Source organism: Dipodomys merriami, unplaced genomic scaffold (assembly GCF_024711535.1).
Source record: "Dipodomys merriami isolate MVZ:Mamm:240054 unplaced genomic scaffold, mDipMer1.0.p SCAF_36, whole genome shotgun sequence".
NCBI classification, from domain to species: Eukaryota; Metazoa; Chordata; class Mammalia; order Rodentia; family Heteromyidae; genus Dipodomys; species Dipodomys merriami.
This window is the reverse complement of record NW_027205159.1, coordinates 3,235,503-3,255,928: the sequence shown is the minus strand read 5'-3', so window position 1 is coordinate 3,255,928 and position 20,426 is coordinate 3,235,503. Positions and strand designations below refer to the sequence as shown.

General features: G+C 43.2%; 1 protein-coding gene across 1 annotated transcript; it reads right to left on the bottom strand.

The window, feature by feature from the left end:
* Positions 1-1,191: 1,191 nt before the first annotated feature.
* On the bottom strand, positions 1,192-20,368 carry Cnot11 (CCR4-NOT transcription complex subunit 11). Its single transcript, XM_069988548.1, has 7 exons — positions 19,893-20,368; positions 16,741-16,905; positions 10,324-10,476; positions 7,307-7,509; positions 4,260-4,462; positions 2,247-2,343; positions 1,192-2,164 (listed from the first exon to the last, which is right to left on the bottom strand). The coding sequence occupies exons 1-7, from the start codon at positions 20,356-20,358 to the stop codon at positions 1,967-1,969; spliced, it is 1,485 nt and encodes a 494-aa protein (XP_069844649.1). The 5' UTR covers positions 20,359-20,368; the 3' UTR covers positions 1,192-1,966.
* Between the last annotated feature and the right edge of the window lie 58 nt (positions 20,369-20,426).

Below are 20,426 nucleotides of genomic sequence, written 5' to 3'. Positions count from 1 at the left end.
CTCCTCAATCAACTCTGACCAACTCAAACCCAAATTCTACAGCAAAGTGTCCTGAAGCTCTTAAAAGTCATGACTGTTCCTTATTTTCAGGCCTCCACAGCATCTCAGTTTCCAACAATAAACATTCTCTTAAAATGGTATTTAAGCCGGGCACAGGTGGCTCATGCCTGTAATCCTAGCTACACAAGAAGCTGAGGTCTGAGGATCAAGGTTCAAAGCCAGCCTGGGCAGGAAAGTCCCTGAGACTCTTATCTCCAGTAAAACCACTAGAAAACCAGCAGTGGCGCTGTGACTCAAGTGGTAGAGCACTCGCCTTGAGCTGAAGAACGCAGGGAGAACGCCCAAACCGAGTTCAAGCCCAAGACTGCCCCCCCCCCCAAAAAAAATGGTATTTAAGTATTGCCCTCCAAGATAAGAGGAGCAACGAAGCAACAATGTCTTCTACAAGGATGAGCTTCCATATTGGATTATCACTGACTCACAAATCTCTGTACTGGGATTAAGGCTTGTGGGATGTGTGGCTTTTCCCCCAGTCAATTCTATGACTACTTTGCTCTATAATGGACTCTTCACTTCCTCTCCCCCTTCCTGGGGATGTGGAGACGGCTTGGAACTCCTCACTGCTCTTCTTCCATTGGCTTGGTTATCTCTGGTTTTGTCTTCCTTCCATCTCTTTCATTGTTATTGGTTCTCTTCTCATTCAGAATCTAATCTTTCTGTGTTTCCAAAACCTTCATGGAGCAGACTGGTAAATTATTCTAACCTGCCATCTTGCCTCCAAGAGGGGGTAGGGGCTGACACAGGTTTTTAAATGAGGTTTAACGGGGCCAACAGTTTCATATTACAACTTTTAGGCTGCAAGCAAGTAGTCTTTTCTTACTTGGCCTATTTAATACAATGGTTTTCTAACTTTGGAGCAATTATTGGCAACTTCACTGCTTAAAATGGCCCAAGCAGCGAAGTGCTGCGTTCCTATAAACATGGAGGCTATGGTAAGCCTTATGGACAAAGTACTAACTCATCTAACAAGATAAGCTTCAGGTCAAATGCAGTAAGACTGCAACTTGAACTCTTTTGCTAAGTGCTAGAGTAGAATAATTACTGTTGAACAGATTATTTCCCTGTAAATCTGCTTTGAAAGTGCTACTGTAAAAGGAACATGATTTCTTCAAGTAAAAATCGGGACAAAAGTTGATTTAAAAAAGAACTTTAATGAAAGGCACTGTTGTCCAAAGTGCTACACCTTGCTTGCTTTCCTATGTGTCAAAGGCCTCCATCTCACCAGACAGCATTTCTGGGGTAATATTACTTCCCAAAGCCCTGACTCATATTTTTTCCTTAAAACAAAAAAATCAGCCATCTCTGACTAATAACCAAGAATCATCTCAAGGGAAAAAAGAAAAAAAGAGAACAATGCCTACTACTATAAACTAGAAAAAGGTTCCTAAGAGTTCCCATGTTTGTTAAAGGCCCGAGCAACTCACATGTTCTGTTGTCATGGTTGCAGACTATCTTTAATGTTTCGTGAAAAGCTCCTCTCAACTAATCTCACCATAGGAACAACAATCAAATTCTTAAGTGTCTTCACTTATTGAATACTTTTAACATTGGAACCTTAACCTTAGGATTTCTGGTTTTCTCAGAAGCTTGTGGCTTATCTTTGAAGCAACAGCAGGCACTTGGCTCTTTAGTGCTTAAAAAAAATTTTAAACAGCTTACCACTTTCTTACAGTAACTTTGGGGTTAAATTTTCCTGCTATGGATGGTTGTTGGCAAGACAATTAAAAACCATTTTTCTCAAATTTTTACCAAAAATTCATCTTTAGGGAGAAGTCATCCAGAAAAAGCAAAACTCTGCTTTAAGTAAATAAAGTGTTGTTTATGTGCATTAAACCAAACAAGCCATTTGGTTTTAAAAACTAATCACAATACAGTTGAGCAATGAATGGGTGGTTCTGGTGAGGTATTATTTTGACATTTTAGTTTCTGAAGGCGTTTCCCCAGTATCCAGGGTCTTCAACAACCGGAAAAGACCTGCAGCTTCTCGTATCCTACTGAATTCAATACAGAAGGCTTGCACTTCTATAAACAAGTCCTGTACATTAATAATTTTGTTACGGATCAAGGACTGGAGAAAGACACACACAAGACGCACCAAACGATTCTGGGACAGAAAAAAAACAAATTTAGTATGCCTGTTTTACTAATAAGTATTAATAAAATTTATCAAAATTCCTGTTACTCACCTGCATATATTTATCCTTAATTTGTTCACAAGTAGAGATGCAATTTGATATATAAAGGTGAATGAATTCAGGAGGTAGATCAACAGCTGTAGTTAGCCTATTTTATAAAATTATAATTATATATATTTTTAATTGTCATCTAGTGAAAACTTATGATCTAATTCCCTAGTTTTTTATCATCTTTGACAAATCTGAGCCACAGCCACTTACCCTAACTGCTTTTAAGTGTACACTTACCATTGCACACTACAATTATTCAGCATTATGTCCCAGAGTGTTTGTGGTTGAATCACAAATCTTACAAGCTTTAATCCTCAGCAGTTATTGTGACCCACTTTACACTTGGGAAAGCCTTATTACACAAAGTGCTAGGAAGGGCAAGTTCAGACTAGATAGGAATTCAGTATAACATATAGCCAGACCAAGGCTAGAATAAGGGAGTTAGAAGAAAAAAAAGTTCTTAAAAGGGGGAGTTAAACTGAGGCCAGGGGGAGTTAAGCTGAGGCCTAAGTAGATAGGCCTTCCTAAAAACAGTGTAAGTAGCATAAAAACTTTGAACCAAGCATTATTAGCACAGCACAAGAATTCTGAGAAGACCTGGCTGCAGTGTAGTAAGAAACATGTCACAGAGACCCACAGCCCAGGTATAGATTCTTGAAGGTCAAGACCAATCAGTATTTCCACAGAAGTGTGTATAATGTTTATAAAGCAAAGAAAAAAATGGAATGAGGTAGAATCTATGCTCAGCTCAGCCTCTGGAACCAGTTAGGTGAGACAAGCTTTGTCATTAAAAGCCTTACTAAGCTGGTCACCGATGTTTTACACCTGTAATCCTAGCTACTCAGGAGGCTGAGATCTAAGAATCGAGGTTCAACGCTAGCCAAGCAGGAAAGTCTGTGAGACTCTTATCTCCAATTAGCCACTAGCAAACCAGAAGTGGCACTGTGGCTCAAGCAGTAGAGCACTTGCATTGAGCTGAAGAGTGCAGGGACAGCGCCCAATCCCAAAGTTCAAGCCCCACAACCAACCAAAAAAAAAAAAAAAATTGTGTGAAGGGAAAAAAAATCCTGTGAAGGAGAAACAGTGAATCCTGCTAGAATGTAAGACTGCAAAGAGACACTTCCCCTGGTCACAAGGGGTGGCCAGCCACGGAGGTGGGCCAATAAACTGTTCTGTGAATAGTTTAAAAAAAAAAAAAAGACTGCAAAGAGAGGCAGAAATCACAATGTTATACAGGACACAAGCTGAAAATCAATTTGGAAGCCTGTTTCCTTAGAGAATTTCACATACTGGGGGCTGCCAGGCAAGCTTTTGGCCACCAGGTGATTAACCTGACACTCGGTTCAATTTCAACTAAGCTTTTTTTAATCTTCAACTTAAAAAACAGATGTTATTTGTCACTCAAAGTGGATTTCCTTGCACATTAGATCCATTTAATTTGTCACACAAACTAGGCCAATATGTGAAAAGCAGCTCAGGATGAGAAGCATGAATGAAAACTACTTTAGGCAAGTGTGGGCCTAAGGCACCTTCTATATAGATAATAAAATAGCCCCCAAGCTAACCTCTCAAGCCAATTTAACTTGCAATTTAAGAAGAAAAGGGTAATATAAAATATGAAAAGAGAAGAACACATCAAGAAGACCATGCATTGTTTCCCTAATGGTCAGCAATGGCAGGGTAAGACTCCTGGGAGTCAAGGAGGAGATGGGAGAGAAGCATAGGGAGTCTGACTGCATGCCTAGAAGCTTCTACACTTTCCAAGCCACAGCTGTTAGGTAAAGGAGCTAGAGTTTTGTATAGGGAAATAAATTTCATCCACTTTGATTTGTGCTCCAACTAACTGTAAAAACTACTGCACTTTTTTACCAGTGGATGCTAAATTCACATATAGTGAACACAAGACTCAGAGGCTAACCATATCAGAAGAAAAATATGCTACATCTTTTCCTCCTAGCTATTTTAATCAAGATCTGTATATCCTTACATATAAGATGGAACATGAGAACTTACCGGTTTACAACTTCCATTGAATGTAAAGACATATCCATGTTGACCAGGACAGAGAAATACTCAGTGATCTGGCTTGACTGCATTAATTTCAGCAACATTTCTATAGCAACTAGAGGATTGTTTTCCACGAGGTCTGGAAGTTTGGCTGGAGTGAGACCAATGTGATACACAAGCTTGGGGTCTTTTTCCAACTCACCAAGAAGCTAAAGAAAGCAAAAATGTTAAAAAGGTTCTTGAGTTACATTGGAAAATTTTTTCTTATTGTCCAAATGTATTTTATACAAAGCTATAAAAATTACCATCACTGAGTCAATTTCTTGAATTTCTTCCCTTAAAGCTATGAGGATATCAAAATAAAAAAATTGAAGACAATTTGTGACTCAACTATTCTTCCTCCTAGATGAGAAACTTGATTAGATACAATATATCTGTCTAACACCATCTTTTAAGTCTTTTGTAGTTTTTTTTTCTGCTGTTACATCCAAAAATAATTACCAGCTAGTTCTCCCCAAAAGCACAAACCAAGCTGGATGATGTGATAGTACATACCTATAATCCAAACATTCTCAAGGTACCTGGGCTACCTAGTAAGTTTTAGAACAGCCTGAGCTATATATAGTGATACCTTGTCTTAAATAAAAAGGTACAAAAACACAGAGAATTAGAAACAGTAGGAAAAAAAAAAAAACTGTTGAGCCCTGTCTGATGCAGGTAGAGAACAGCAGAAAAGTAAGTGCTATGAGCCTCTGCTACTTCTCAATTCAAAATACACTGCACTTGGCAATTCCAGTTAGTCAAGTGCTATTTGGCTTCAAAAACATTTTTCTTGGCCAAATAGCACTTTTTTTTTCCTTCCCTTTTTTTTTTTTTTTTTTTGCAGGTCATGGGGCTTGACCTCTGCTTGAGCACTCTACTATAGCTTTTTGCTGACAGCTAACCTTTATCATAGTTCCACTTCTACTTTTCTGGTGGTTAACTGGAGATATGAGTCTCATAGACTTTCCTGCCTAAGCTGGCTTTGAACCATGACCCTCAGATTTCAGCCTCCTGAGTAGCTAGGATTACAGACACCAACAGCTAGCCCACACTTTTAAACTTTCTATATTCTTTGTATTTTCCAGACTGCACTGCATTTCAGGATGCTCTAATAAGCAACATGCACTGCATTTCAGGATGCTCTAATAAGCAACATGAACTACAAATAGCTATAGTCTGACTTGACTTAGATGATAAACTGGTTGGACAATCTTCCTTACAGTTCTAACTTGAAACTGCAAACTAAATAAAATTCACCAACCAGAAACTGCCATAAATGCCGCTACCTTGTCCACCAAGGGTAGCTACCTGGTCTAACCCACAGGTAGCCACAATTTTTTTTTTCTTTTCCATCATGAGGCTTGAACTCGGGGCCTGGGCCCTGTCCCTAAGCTCTTTTGCTCAAGGCAATGTTCTATCACTTTGAGCCACAACACCACTTCTGGTATTCTGGTGGCTAATTGGTGATAACAGCTTCATGGACTTTTCTTGTCTAGGCTGGCTTTGAACTGTGATCCTGAGATCTCAGCCTCCTGAGTAGGTACAGGTGTGAGCCTAGCCAGAAATACTCCCTCCCACCCCCATAGCAGGGTCTTGAACTATAGGCCTGGCTCTGTCCCTGAGCTCTTTGGCTCAAGGCAAGCGCTCTACCACTTGAGCTACTGCGCCAGTTTTCTGATGGTTAATTGGAGATGAGTCTCAGGACATTCCTGCCCAGGCTGGCTTTGAACCTTGATCCTCAGATCTCAGCCTCCTGAGGAGCTAGGATTACAAGCATGAGCCACTGGCGCCCAGCCCCTGAAATACTTTTAATGTTAAGTTCACCTCCAACCTGGACTTCCTTTTTCTCCTCTACAAAATTGTTAGCTGGGGGGCTGGGAAGGTGGCTCAGTGGTAGAGCGCTTGCCTTGCATGCATGAGGCCCTGGGTTCAATTCCTCAGCACCACATAAGCAAAAAGAAAAAAAGCCGGAAGTGGCGCTGTGGCTCAAGTGGTTAGAGCGCTAGCCTTGAGCTGAAGAGCTGAGGGACAGCGCCCAGGCCCAGAGTTCAGGCCCCACAACTGGACCAAAAAAAAAAAACAAAATTGTTAGCTGGGCACTGGTGGGTCATACCTTGAGCAGAAAGACCTCAGAGATACTGCCCAAGCCAAGTTTAAGCCCCACAGCTGACAAAAATAAAAATTCTACCTACTCTTAGAAGAGTTACTGTCCAGCTTAAATGCAACAATGTCTACAAAGTACCTATAGAGGGAACACAATGACCAAAAATAAGACCCTTCCTATCTCACGTCTCCAGAAATAAAACTATCACAAACAAGTCAGGAAATTTTTAGTGGTCAGACTTCTTCTCCTATCAGAACAAAATTAACAGAAGTTGAAAGATAACAAAGTTTTTAGATACCAAAAAATCAGGATGATCCCCAAAAGGGAGCTTGTAAGCTGTCACACAGAATGGGGAGCTCCTTGGCTACAAGGGTCATACCAACCAAGCAGTTCTTCAAGGATACTATGACCTGTATCACAATCAACAATTCTGATCTGTTTTTGCAGGGGAAAAGGGACTTAATCTCAGAAACATTTTAATTTTGATATTTCTTCAAAACTTATTTATATGATTAAGAGGCAAAAAAAAAAAAAAATTCAGAATGAAAGCCCTGTCAGGCAAAATGAAGTCCTGAAAACTGTTTTGAGTAGACCTCACTGACCCATCTTACCCACCCAGACCCACTGTCTAAGGGTTAGGGGTACTAGATGACATGACCAAATGTATTTGCCTACCATAGGAAAGCATAGAAGCTTCAGATAGAACCACCATTTTGAGTTTTAATTCCTACTTCCTATGTGGGAAGCATGAAGTGTTTCTCTTCTTAATTCCTCCTTTTTAACTTTATCATACTAAAATAATTCTTTGCCAAATTAAAAGAACTCAGAATTCCTAGTTTTTTTTAAAGAAAATTAAATTCATGATAGACTGAAGGTTTAAAAAAAAATGTTTTTAATGCATACATACCTGTGTCTGCTGGGGAGATGATAAAGGGCTTTTAAAAGCTTTGGCCATGATTCTCTTGATCTCCACACCAGTGCTATTCTTAACACACATGGATTTATCCCACTGAATCACATGGTCAGGCTCCGTGGGATTTAGCCAAGCCAGTTCATCCTCACAAATGTGAAGAGGGGGTGGTGGACGGATAAACTCTGGCCGGAAATGGCCTAAATGGGAACAGAGATAAATGACTGCTTCTATCATAGCTAACATCTGTACTTACCTGCATTTCACTTAATACCTCCTTTAGTGAGGATGTTATAAAATCCATACTTGAAAATCAGAAGGAAGAATGATACAGAAAGTCAAGGTTTCACTCAGAATATAAACAAGAACGTATACATACATGGCCAAAAACTAATGAAACAGCATATGACAAAACCTGTTAAGTTTTTTAGAGAAGAGAAGAAAAAGATGGCCATGACCTGCCAACTTTTAATCCAAGCAGACCCTCATGAGCAATAGGAAATTCTATTCTTAGTCACCACTAAGATTCTGTCTTAGTGACCACCATGATTTGTGCTAGGTTTACTTTTCCATCTTCTAATTTTGAAGTAACAAATTAAGTGGAAATGAAATGACAGAAGAGGGGCTGGGAAGGTGGCTCAGTGGTAGAGTGCTTGTCTTGCAAGCATGAAGCTCTGGGTTCGATTCCTCAGCACCACATAAGCAGAAAAAGCCCGAAGTAGGGCTGAGGGCTCAAGTGGTAGAGTGTTAGCCTTCAGCTGAAGAGCTGAGGGACAATGCCCCGGCCCAGAGTTCAGGCCCCATGACTGACCAAAAAAAAAAAAAAAAAAGAAAGAAATGACAGAAGAAAAAAATGTACTTCTTTCTTGTCTGTATTAGAGTTTTAACCCAGGTTCTCACATTTGCTCTGCCTGCTTGCTCTACTTCTTGAGTCACACCTCCAGCCTAGCCTTTTCTAGTTATTTTGGAGATGGAATTTTGTAAACTTTTCTGTCCAGGGTGGCCTCAAACCATGATCTTTGAGATCCAGTCTCCTGAATAGCCAGGATTTCAGGTGTGAGCCATCAGCACCTGGTTGACATGTACTTTTACTTTTCCATATGCATTTGGAGGCTTTCATAAATCCCCAAATTCACAAATACCAGATCCACTCTCAGAAAGCAAAAATATGACAAGAAAGTAAAGTGAATCAACTATTTTATAAAAAGGTTTTGGGTTTTTTTTCCTGTGGGTTTATGTGTATGTATATTACTGAGGAACTGAACCAGAGCCTCATATATGCTAGCAAGCACTCTATCATTGGGCTACATCCCCAGCCCAATGCTGATCATAAATTATAAACTTAGATAAACTCACTCTGGCAAGGACTTCTGTTGCACCATTGTTACACTTCAGTTTGGTTTTCAAAAAGGGCATAAAATGGTTTATTCCTATCAGAACTCATCCCTGCTAAGTTTGAGATGACACTCTAGTATATTGAAAATGTCATTTCCTAGGTAAGAACCACCACTAACATCTCCATGTCCTTCACTGGCATCCCAGAATGAGCATCTGAATCTCTTCTTTGACTACTTATGAACACAAATGTTCAGTACTTCATGAGAACTACTGTTGTGTGATGACAATGATGGTGGGTGGTCAGAGATATTTATTGTCAGTATGCTCTCCACATGTCTTCCTGGTGGTCCAAGCAACTCAAAGTTATAACTGAACAAATACTAAACAGAAGCCAATTAGGTGCTTTGAACCTTTTGGCACACTTACAACTAGCTGAAACTTCAAATCCTTAAGCCAGAGAGCTGCTGTGAATCAAATAGTTTAAGAAGTTGCAGAGTAAGTTTCAAAGTCATGGGAACACAATAATCTGGACAACAGGTCTTATCCCTATGTGGGAGCCTTTATCATTCAAACCACATGGAAACCTGTAAAACCAAACAGTGCAACTACATTATTGAAAACTCAATGTTTCTGACGAAGTAAATTAAGAGCTGTAGATTCAGTAAGACTTTAAAGTAGAGAAAGTAATAACAGTGTTAGAATAGCCTATAGTAATCCTTATTGAGTCATAAGCTATAATAGACTTTAGTAAAATTATAGGAGAAATTTTTAGCTTCAGGTATGTGTATGATAAACAGTTATAAACAATTTGGTGGGTGATTTTTTTTTCAAGGAAGAAACTAATTTTTACTGAGCATCTCTACTAAATACTCGACACTATAAGAAGTTTCACATTGGGTGGGGAAGGTGGCTTGGTGATAAAGTACTTGCCTTGCACGCATGAGGCCCTGGATTTGATTCCTCAGCACCACATAAGCAGAAAAATCCAGAAGTGGCACTGTGGCTCAAGTGGTAAAGTGCTAGCCTTGAGCTGAAGAGCTCAGGGACAGCACCCAGGCCCAGAGAGTTCAGGCCCCACGACCGACCCCCCCAAAAAAAATTTTTCACATTAAGCGGGGTGCTGGTAGCTCACACCTATAATCCTAGCTTCTCAGGAGGCTGAGATCTGAGGATCACAGTTCAAAGCCAACCTGGGCAGGAAAGTCCATGTGATTCTTACCTCCAATAAACCACCAGAAAACAGGAAATGGCATTGTGGCTCAAGTGGTAGAGCGCTAGCTTTGAGCTATAGAGCTCAGGGACGACTAACAAAAAAAAATTCACATTAAATTCAAGCTTAAGTAACAATAAAAACAACAATCTCAAACACTTGAAAAGTAGCCGAGCGCTGGTGGCTCACGCCTGTAATCCTAGCTACTCAGGAGGCTGAGATCTGAGGATCGCGGTTCAAAGCCAGCCCGGGCAGGAGAGACCGTGAGACTCCTATCTCCAATAAACTACCACAAAACTGGAAGTGGTGCTGTAGCTCAAGTGTAGAGTGCTCGCTTTGAGCTGAAGAGCTGAGGGACAGAGCCCAGGCCCAGAGTTAAAGCCCCACGATCGACCAAAAAAAAAAACTTGAAAAGTTCCAGGGAATACTGATACAAAGAAAAGCAAATTAACTTATATATACCTACTTTCAATAGGTGGTTTTGGTCCACTGACTAAAGATTCTGTAATCCGAGAGGCAACCGAGCTGTCAAACCCAGAATTAGAAGAATCCGGATCTGGGTCACTGAGAATGCTAGGAAAGCTGGCTTTACTCTGGGTTGGCAATTCAGACTGGCGTTCTGAAAGAGGTTAAAATAAGAGGCATTTTTAAATTGAGACACCATGAAGAGAGTGAAGGGACAAGCTACTAATTAGGAAAAGCTATCTATCTGCAACACACTAAAAGAAAAAGTGGCAGGTTATCTGTGTGTACACAAAATACATATATTTTAACTCCTACAAATCAATAAAAATGAGAACACAAATGAGCCAGGTGTTGATGGCTCACATCTGTAATCCTAGCTACTTAGGAGGTTAAGATCTGAGGATCACAGTTTAAAGCTAGCCCAGGCAGGAAAGTCCATGGGACTCTAATCTCCAATAAACTACTCTCAAAAAAAAAAAAAAAAAAAATCTGAAGTAGAGCTCTGGCTCAAATGGTAGAGCACTAGTCTTGAGCAAAAAGAAGCTTAGGGGCAGTGCCCAGGCCTTTCATTCAAGCCACAAGACTGGAGTGTACACACATTCGTACACTTACATATGCACACACCCAACAGGGGGGAAAAAAGGCAGAGTAATAGGCCAGGTGTCAGTGGCTCAGAACATAAGTTTAGCTACTCAGGAAGCTGAGATGTGAGGATGGCAGTTCAAAGGCAGCCCAGGCAGGAAAGTCCATGAGACTCTGATCTCTGGTTAACCACTAGAAAGTCAGAAATGGAACTGTGGCTCAAATGGTAGGGCACTAGCCTTAAGCAAAAAAGCTCAAAGACAGCACCCAAACTGTTTAACAAGTCCAACATTATCAAATTCAGGGGAAGAAGTAAGGTAGTTCATACTACTAACTAGAATCAAAAAAGGCTCAGGAACTTTGGAAAACAATTCTTGAGTTAGTAAATCTTTATATGTTTCCATTTCTCCACATCTCTGCAACATTCTTTCTTACTTATGAACCAGAAATATAAAGAAGAAACATTCATAGAATACATGTCCATCAAGAACTTGAAATTCTACTATGTGAATGCACCAACAGCTATTAAGGTAGTTACTTCACTGTTGCCAAATAAGACCCACCCAAAGGAATGCACAAATTATATGTAGCATGTATGCACTGAGAAGGGAAAGCTATATAACACATTAAGCCTGAGTGTAAAACAGAGACTGTTCATGGGAGGAAACCATTGAGAATGGGAAGGTTAGTGATGGATAGGGGGCCAACAATCCAGAGAAATAAAAGAAACTTTCAGAACCTAAAAATATTGTTTTTTTTGTTTGTTTGGTTGGTTCTTTGCTGTGATGCACAGGCTGATCTTAAACTCCTGGGCTCAAGGGTTCCTCCCAGCCCCTCACGTAGCTGGGACTACATACCTGATTTATGTGGATTATGGTTGCTCCAAGCTGACTTTATTATGCTAATTCCTTACAATGCAAATGCATGTCTTATGATGTACTGTATTTCAGATTTTAACTTTTGGTGCTAGTTCTGGGGCTAGTTGCCGTCCCTAAGGTTCCTTTGCTCAAGACTAGTGCTCTACAACTTGAAGCTACAGCTTCACTTGAGCTTTTTGGCAGCTAATTAAGAGATAAGAGTTTTGGGCTGGGTAGGTGGCTCAGTGGTAGAGCACTTGCCTTGCATGCTCGAGGCCCTGGGTTCGATTCCTCAGTGCCACATAAGAAAAAAGCCGGAAGTAGTGCTGTGGCTCAAGTGGTAGAGTGCTAGCCTTGAGCTGAAGAGCTGAGGGACAGCGCCCAGGCCCAGAGTTCAGGCCCCACGACCGGACCCAAAAAAAAAAAAAGTTTCACAGACTTTCTTGCCTGGCTGGCTTCGAACTATGATCTTCAAATCCTGAGAAGCTAGGATTACAGGCATAAGCCACTAGTATCTAGTAATTTTGTTGTTTTTAAAAACACTGAGGGGGGCTGGGAAGGTGGCTCAGTGGTAGAGCACTTGCCTTGCATGCCTGAGGCCCTGGGTTGGATTCCTCATCACCACATAAGCAAAAAAGCCAGAAGTGGTGTTGTGGCTCAAGTGGTAGAGCACTAGCCTTGAGCTGAAGAGCTGAGGGACGGCGCCCAGGCCCAGAGTTCAGGCCCCATGACCGGACTCAAAAAAAAAAAAAAAAAACAACAATGAGGGAGCCGCACACCGGTGGCTTGCACCTGTAATCCTAGCTACTCAGGAGGCTGAGATCTGAGGATCATGGTTCAAAGCCAGCCTGGGCAGGAAAATCCATGGGACTCTTATCTCCAATTAGCCACTAGAAAACCAGAAGTGGCACTGTGGCACAAAAGATAGAGTACTCGCCTTGAGCTGAAGAGCTCAGGGACAGCACCCAGGCCCAGGTTCAAGCCCCATGACAAAAACAAAACAAAAAACAAACAAACAACAAAAAAACGCTGAGGGAAGCTGGGCGCTGGTGGCTCACACCTGTTATCTTAACTACTCAAAAGGCTGAAATCTGAGGAGCTAAGTTCAAAGCCAGCCAGGACAGAGAAGTCCCCATGACTTGTCTCCAACCAACCACTCAAAAAACTGAAAGTGGACAGGCACTGGTGGCTCACTCCTGTAATCCTAGCTACTCAGGGGGCTGAGATCTGAGGATTGTGGTTCAAAGCCAGCCTGGGCAGGAAACTTCATGAGACTCTTATCTCCAATAAACCACTCAGAAAACTGGAAGTGGTGCTGTGGCTCAAGTGGTAGAACACTTGCTCACCTTGAGCTGAAGAGCTAAGGGATAAGCGCCCAGGCCCAGTAAGCCCCACAACAATAAGACAAAAACAAAACAACAACAAAAAAAAAACAAAGTGGAATTGTGCCTCAAAGTGGTAGAGTACTAGCCTTGAGCAAAAGAACTCAGGGATAGCGCCTAGGCCCTGAATTCAAGCCCCAAAACTGATCTAAAACAAAAAACAGAGAGATAGGTTGGGAATGTGGCTTAGTAGTAGAATGCTTGCCTAGCATGCATGAAGCTCTGGGTTTGATTCCTCAGTACCATATATATTGAAAAAGCCGGAAGTGGCACTGTGGCTCAAGTGGTAGAGTGCTAGTCTTGAACAAAAGTTCAGAGACAGTGTCCAAGCCCTGAGTTCAAGCCCCAGGACCAGCAAAAAAAAAAAAGGCGGGGGGTAGCTAGACATGTAGTGCTCAAATCTGTAATCCTAGCTACTTGGGAAGGTTGGGGGAGTACAGTTTAAGGCCATCTTGAGTATACAAGTTTGCCCTCAATGGCACACACCTGTTAGCGGAAAACATGGCTGTGACCCGTGTCATACACCTGTTACCTCAGTGACACTGGGAAGCACAAATAGAAAGATTGCAGCCTAGCAAGGGCATAAAGCATGACCCTATCTCAAGAATAACCAATGCAAAAAGGGGCTGGAGGAATGGCTCAAGTGGTACAGTGTCTGTATACCAAGCTCAAGGCCTAAACATACGTATACACTAAAGTAAATTCCTGATTTGGTATTTCAAAGCCAGGTAGTAGTGGCTCCTGCCATAGAAAAATCAAGAGTCTGAAATCTGAGGATTGCAGATGAAAACCAGCCCACACAAAAATATCCATGAGACTGCCTGGCGCCAGTGGCTCACACCTATAATCCTAGCTACTTAGGAGGCTGAGATTCGAGGATCATGGTTTAAAGTCAGCCTGGGCAGAAAAGTTAATGAGAATCTTTTTTTTTTTGCAGTCATGGGCCTGAACTCTGGGCCTGGGTGCTGTCCCTCAGCTCTTCAGCTCAAGGCTAGCACTCTACCACTTGAGCCACAGTGCCACTTCTGGCTTTTTCTGCTTATATGGTGCTAAGGAATCGAACCCAGGGACTGATGCATGCAAGGCAAACATTCTACCACTGAGCCACCTTCCAGGCCCTCCATGAGACTATTATCTCCCAATAAACTACTCTGAAAAAAGCCAGAGTGGCCCCGTGGTTCAAATGGTAGAGCACTGGCCTTGAGCAAGAAGCTCAGGGCCATTACCCAGGCCCTGAGTTCAGGCTCCATGACCAACAAAATCAGAAGTGGCGCTGTGGCTTACTGAATGCTAGTCTTGACTGAAAAAGCACCGGGACAGCACCCAGGCCCCAGAACCAGAAAAAAAAAAAAAAAAATTCCAATAAAAAGTTCAAAAAAATTCAAAAGAGAGACAATGAAAGATCTGGGTTCTTTGTTTGTTTTTGGTCAGTCATGGGTCTTGAACTCTGAGCCTGGGCTCTGTCCCTGAGCTCTTCAACTCAAGGCTAGAACTCTATTACTTGAACCATACTGCCACTTCCGGTTTTCTGGTGGTTAATTGGAGATAGAGTTTCACAAATGTTCCTGCCTGGGATGGCTTTGAACCGGAATCCTCAGATCTCAGCCTCCTGAGTGGCTAGAGTTACAGATAGGTGTGAGCCAGCACCTGGCCCAAAAGATCTGTTTTGAAAGTACTAATATTAGGTCTTCAAAAAGAAGCTTAGGGGGAACATGGTGAATGTATAAAAATGATCTTTTACTTGAAGTAAATCTACGTTCAATACCTTAAAAAGTCAATAGAAGACCATCAATCCAATGGGAAATAGCCAGAAACTTATGAAAAGATGTATTACAGTCCATGTGATGTTCAACCTGATTCGGTTAATAGGGAAAATACTAGCCAAATAAAAAGAAGTAAAAAGAAAGCTAAATAACATACTGTTGGCCAAGATGTAGGGAAAAAAAAATTAAACTAGCAAATTGTGAAATACACTAGTAAATAGTATTTGTCAGGAAATAGTTAAATTTCTAGAATGAACATTGTGATTGTTAACAGGGTAATTATCTTCCCCTTATCATAAGTTTAACTTGTCTGCTGTGTTTTCTAAAGTTAGAGAAACACAAATATAACTTTGGTCCAAAGACCCTAAAATAAAGCATCTTGTTTCAGGCCTCAGCGGCAAGCTCCAGAGAAACAAGGAGCAAGGTGTGCTTACTTTGGGGGCAGGAAGAGGAAAGAGTTGTGAAAAAGAAGGGGTTGGAAATCTTCAATCTGGGTGGAGGAGAGGAAGAGCAAACTTTGCCACTCAGCCACTTTCCCACTCTAATTCAAGACACTGTTCTTTCTAAACTTGTCGCCAGTAGCTCATGCCTATAATCCTAGCTACTTAAGGAGGCTGAGATGTGAGGATAGTAGTTCAAAGTTTCTTTTTTGTTGTTGGTGATGGTGGTCGTGGGGCCTGAACTCTGGGCCTGGGTGCTGTTCCTCCGCTCTTCAGCTCAAGGCTAATACTCTACTACTTGAGCCACAGCAGCACTTCCGGGTTTTCTGCTTACGTGGTGCTAAGGAATAGAACCCAGAGCCTCATGCATGCAAGGCAAGCACTCTACCACCAAGCCTCCTTTCCCAGCACCAAGTCTGTGAAATTCTTAACTCCAATTTAACCAGCAAAAGCCAGACGTGGAGGTAGGGCTAGAGTGCTAGTCTTGGAACAGCACCTAAGACCTGAGTTCAAGCCCCAGTATTCAACTCAAAAAAAGATTTCCTGGGCTGACTGAAGTCATCAAAAATTAAAAGGCAGGACAAATTTGACTCTCACTTGATTAAATATAAGGTTAAAACCCTCAAATATACACCTCTAAAGGAAAGGCGAGTGAGACTGCCTATGACTTTGGTCTCTCGTGTACAACCACCTTTCATTTAGCAAAACAATTTTAATCTGTTATTAGCCTTAATCTGCATGGTAACTTACTTTTTGTATAGTTTCTCCCTCAGAAATCTTAAAAGATTTTTTACTGTTAATGTAATAGTTGTAAAGTGAGATTTAGAGTGTTCCAAAGAAAAACAGTGCATGGACCAGGCTAGCTCAGGGGGAAGAGCCTGCTCAGCAGGTACAGGGCCCTACCTTCCATCTGAGCACCACAATAAATAAAATGAAACAAAACCCTAATACAAAGCTACAGCATCCGCAACAGTTTAAGTACTGTCCTAAACACAATTTAGAGAGTAGACAGCAGGACAGAATAGAGTGCCCAGAAATAACACTCACATATATGGACAACTGGCCTTCAAAATGGATAGCACAACAACACCTGAGATGGACATTTTTATTTTTGAAAAAAAGTGGGATTTTGACAGGAAGAATCTTACTCAACTTGAACACTATTTTGGGTAGTAATGACACCCTAACAATACCATTAACCAACACGAACATTTAAAACAAACACACACCTTTATCTGGCATTGTTTAAAACTGAAAAGGCAAACAAAATGACAAAATGGACTTCCATTTAGAAAGTACTGAAATTACTTGTTTAAGTAAGAAATACTACCTAAGCACAACAGAGATCACAATGACCTTTCTTTAGAATCTGTCATAAGAGACAAGAACCTTACCAGCCAAGGCCAGCTGAAGCCCGCTAATATCCACAGACTGGCTCATGTTTCCAACATCCATCAATGCAATCTGGCGAGGCGTCTTTTTGAAGAGTTCCCTTGGAGGTGCCAGCATGAGCTGGGAAAGAAAAAACTTTTCTGGTGGAGTTATAGGAGGTAAAAATCCTGTGAAGAAAAATAGAAAGTGTCTCCAACAGTTGCTTTAGAATTTTAACTTGAATGTGATTTTTTAAAAAAAAGAAAAAAAAAAAGCTGCAGCTGGACACCAGTTGCTCACACCTGTAACCCTAGCTACTCAGGAGACTAAGATCTGATGATCAAGGCTCAAAGCCAGCCCCGGCAGGAAAGGCTGTGAGACTTATCTCTGATGAACCACAATTAACTGGAAGTGGCACTGTGGCTCAAGTGGTAGAGCACAAGCCTCGAACTGAAGAGCTCAGGGACGACACCCTGGCTGAGTTCAAGCCCCACGACTAACCAAAAAAAAAAAAAAGCATCTGTTGCTTGCCACTTTAATCAACATACTTTTACAAACTAAATCAAAATGGAGCCCAGGCATCGATGGCCCACAATCCTAGCTACTCAATAGGCTGAGGACTGGAGGATCACAATTTCAAGCTAGCCTGGGCAGAAAAGTCTGAGATACTATCTCTGAAATTAACCAGCAAAAAGCCAAGCTGGGGTTGTGGGTAAAGTGGGAAAATGCCAGCCTACCAAAAATAAGGCCCCAGTTCAAACTCTGGCATTAAATATTCAACTAATCTAATACATACATGTGTATATTCTGCAATTAAATGTCATTTGAAATGTGGTGTTCTTGTGGCACTATCAATGAAAGAGATTAAAAAAAATGGTAGCATTTAGAAATGCTTTTTTGTCTGAAACTGAGATGTACTGAAGCTAAAAGCAAAAAGACAGAAGTGCTGGGAATGTAGTTTAGTAGTGGAATACTTGCCTAGCACACATGAAGCCCTGGGTTCAATTCCTTAGTACCATATACACAGAAAAAGCCAGAAGTGGCACTGTGGCTCAAGTGGTAGAGTGCTAAGAGGCTTAGGGACAATGCTCAGGCCCTGAATTCAAACCCCAAGACTGGCCAAAAAAAAAAAAAAATCCATGGGTTGCTTCCCTGACAACTACTTCCTTGCTTCCTCCTCCCTACAATCTTGTTCACGGTTCAGCACATTGAGGAGGTACATACAGGTTTATAGTACTACATTTGAGAATGTTATTATATCATGTTGTCTAACCAGACCTACAGAATTCACTGGGCCTCTGACCTAAAATCCCACATTGTCCCCCCCACCTAAGGCACTTTTGGGTAGCCTTATGTATATTACACTCACTTTCAGGGAAGCAACAAACTGTACCAAAAGCCAGTTAAGTACACTGTCATTGGAGCAGTGTTCCACTGGTACACACATTCCATATAAATGTTCCCACAGGCCAAATTCCAGACTACCTTCTACCCTGGCCTCTACCATTAGTTTTCATTTTCTTTTGGTTTCTGTGTACGTACCCGAGTTGGAACTCAGTGCCTCCGGCATTCTACCACTTGAGCCATACACCCAGTCCTATTAACTTTAATTTTCAAATAAGTTTTTTTTTTTTTTCTTGTCAGTTGTGGGGCATGAGCTCAGGGCCTGAGCAGTATCCCTGAGCTTTTTCACTCAAGGCTAGTACTCTACCACTTTCAACCACAGCTCCACTTCCAATTTTCTGGTGGTTAACTGGAGACAAGTATCTCAAGACATTTCTGCGCCAGCTGGCTTTGAACCATGATCCTGGGATCTAAGCCTCTGAGTAGCTAGGATTATAGACATGAGCCACCAGCACCTAACTAAGTTCTCTCTTTTTTGCGAAGACGGCCCAGACTGCAGTCCTCCAATAGCACTTTGTGCCTAAGCTGGGATGAAAGAAAGGTGTGACCTTACACCACATTGTGGTGGTTAAGATAGCATCCTGCTCCAGGAAATGGAAACAAGAGGTTCTTTTTTCTTTTTTGCTGTTTTTCTTTTCTTTTTTGGGGGGGTCCGGTCGTGGGGCCTGATCTCTGGGCCTGGGCGCTGTCCCTCAGCTCTTCAGCTCAAGGCTAGCACTCTACCACTTGAGCCACAGCGCCACTTACGGCTTTTTTCTTATGTGGTGCTGAGGAATCGAACCCAGGGCCTCGAGCATGCAAGGCAAGTGCTCTACCACTGAGCCACCTTCCCAGCCCTCTTTTTTGCTGTTTTTCTTTTCTTTTTGTTCATTTATATATGTCTTTGGGAGTGTAAGAGGAAGCGCAGAAATGGAAGGACAAAGGGTGAACAAATGCAGCAATGGTGCTCACTGGACACTATGTTGAACATGAACTTTACAACTTGTGAGTGGGGGACAGGAGGGAAAAACTAGGAAAGGGGTAGGGGGGAAGGGGTGACATTGTCAAAAAAGAAATGTACTCTTTACCTGACTTTCCTAACTATAACCTCTCTGTACATCACCTTTACAATAACAATTTAAAAAAATTAAAGAGAGGGTGTTGTCCAAAGGAAGATACTCTTAGGAGTGGAACCCAAGGCCTCTGTGCCTCTCAGCATCTAAGATTTATCGAAATGAATCAAGGAAAAGGGGGGGCTGGAGGGAGGGGAGGAATAGGGTCTTTTACCCCCCGGCCTGGCCTAGAAGTGCTATTATCCGGTTCTCAGCCACCCGAATAGGTGGAATCACAGGTGTGTGCCACCAATGCCTAGCATCTCGTTATTGTTGTTGTTTTTAACACTGGACTTCTATTGGCTCCTCGGAGACTTAAAAAACGGGGTCGGGGCCGCTTTGTGTCATCCGTTCTGCACCTCGCGGGCATCCTGGAGACCACTCTCAACACGCCGGGCCCTCCAGCGAGCAGTCCGATCCGATGGTCTACGGGACGGGGCGGGTCTCTCGGCACCGCAGGTACTCGCTTCCCCACTGCAGTCTGGGTGCTGGGAGGGGAGGACCGCGCCGGCGAAAGCCTGGGGCTTCCCTCGCGCGGGGCGGGGCGGGGCGGGGCGGGGCGGGGCGGGGCGGGGCGGGGCGGGGCGGGGCGGGGCGGGGCGGGGCGGGGCGGGGCGGGGCGGGGAGGGAGGCTGCTCAGGCGGGGCGCGTCCCCGCCCCGGCCCCGCGGGGTGGGCTACCTGAGAGCGGCGGGCGGTCGGGCTCCTGGCCGCCGCGGGCGGGCGGAGCGGGGTTGAGCAGGTGCGCGAAGCTGGCGGCGAAGGGGTTGGCGGCGAGCGGCTCGGTGCGGTACATCTCCCAGAGCAGGTAGAGCGCGGTGAGGCGCTGCGCCGCGCTGGGCAGCAGGTCCGGCTGCTGCAGCAGCATCACCAGCACCGAGCCCAGGCGGAAGTGGTCGGCCTTGCTGAAGTAGTGGTGGAAGGCGGTGGACAGGCCCTCGAACGTGCTGCCGCCGCCCGCCTCCTCCGAGATGATGCTCAGCAGGCTCGACAGCTCCTTCGGGCTCAGGCTCATCCTGCCCGCGGGGCCTCCGCCGCCCGAGCCCCCCGGGCCGTTGCGGAACGCCGCTGCCGCTTCCCGGGACCCCTTCTGCTCCGCGCTGAGGAGAAGCCGGCCTGACGTGGCGCTGGCCCCGCCACCGGGCATCCACTTGGCCTGCCGGCCCTGCTTCCCGGCCCGAGCGGCCCTGGCGCCCGCTCGCTCCGTCGCCCCGG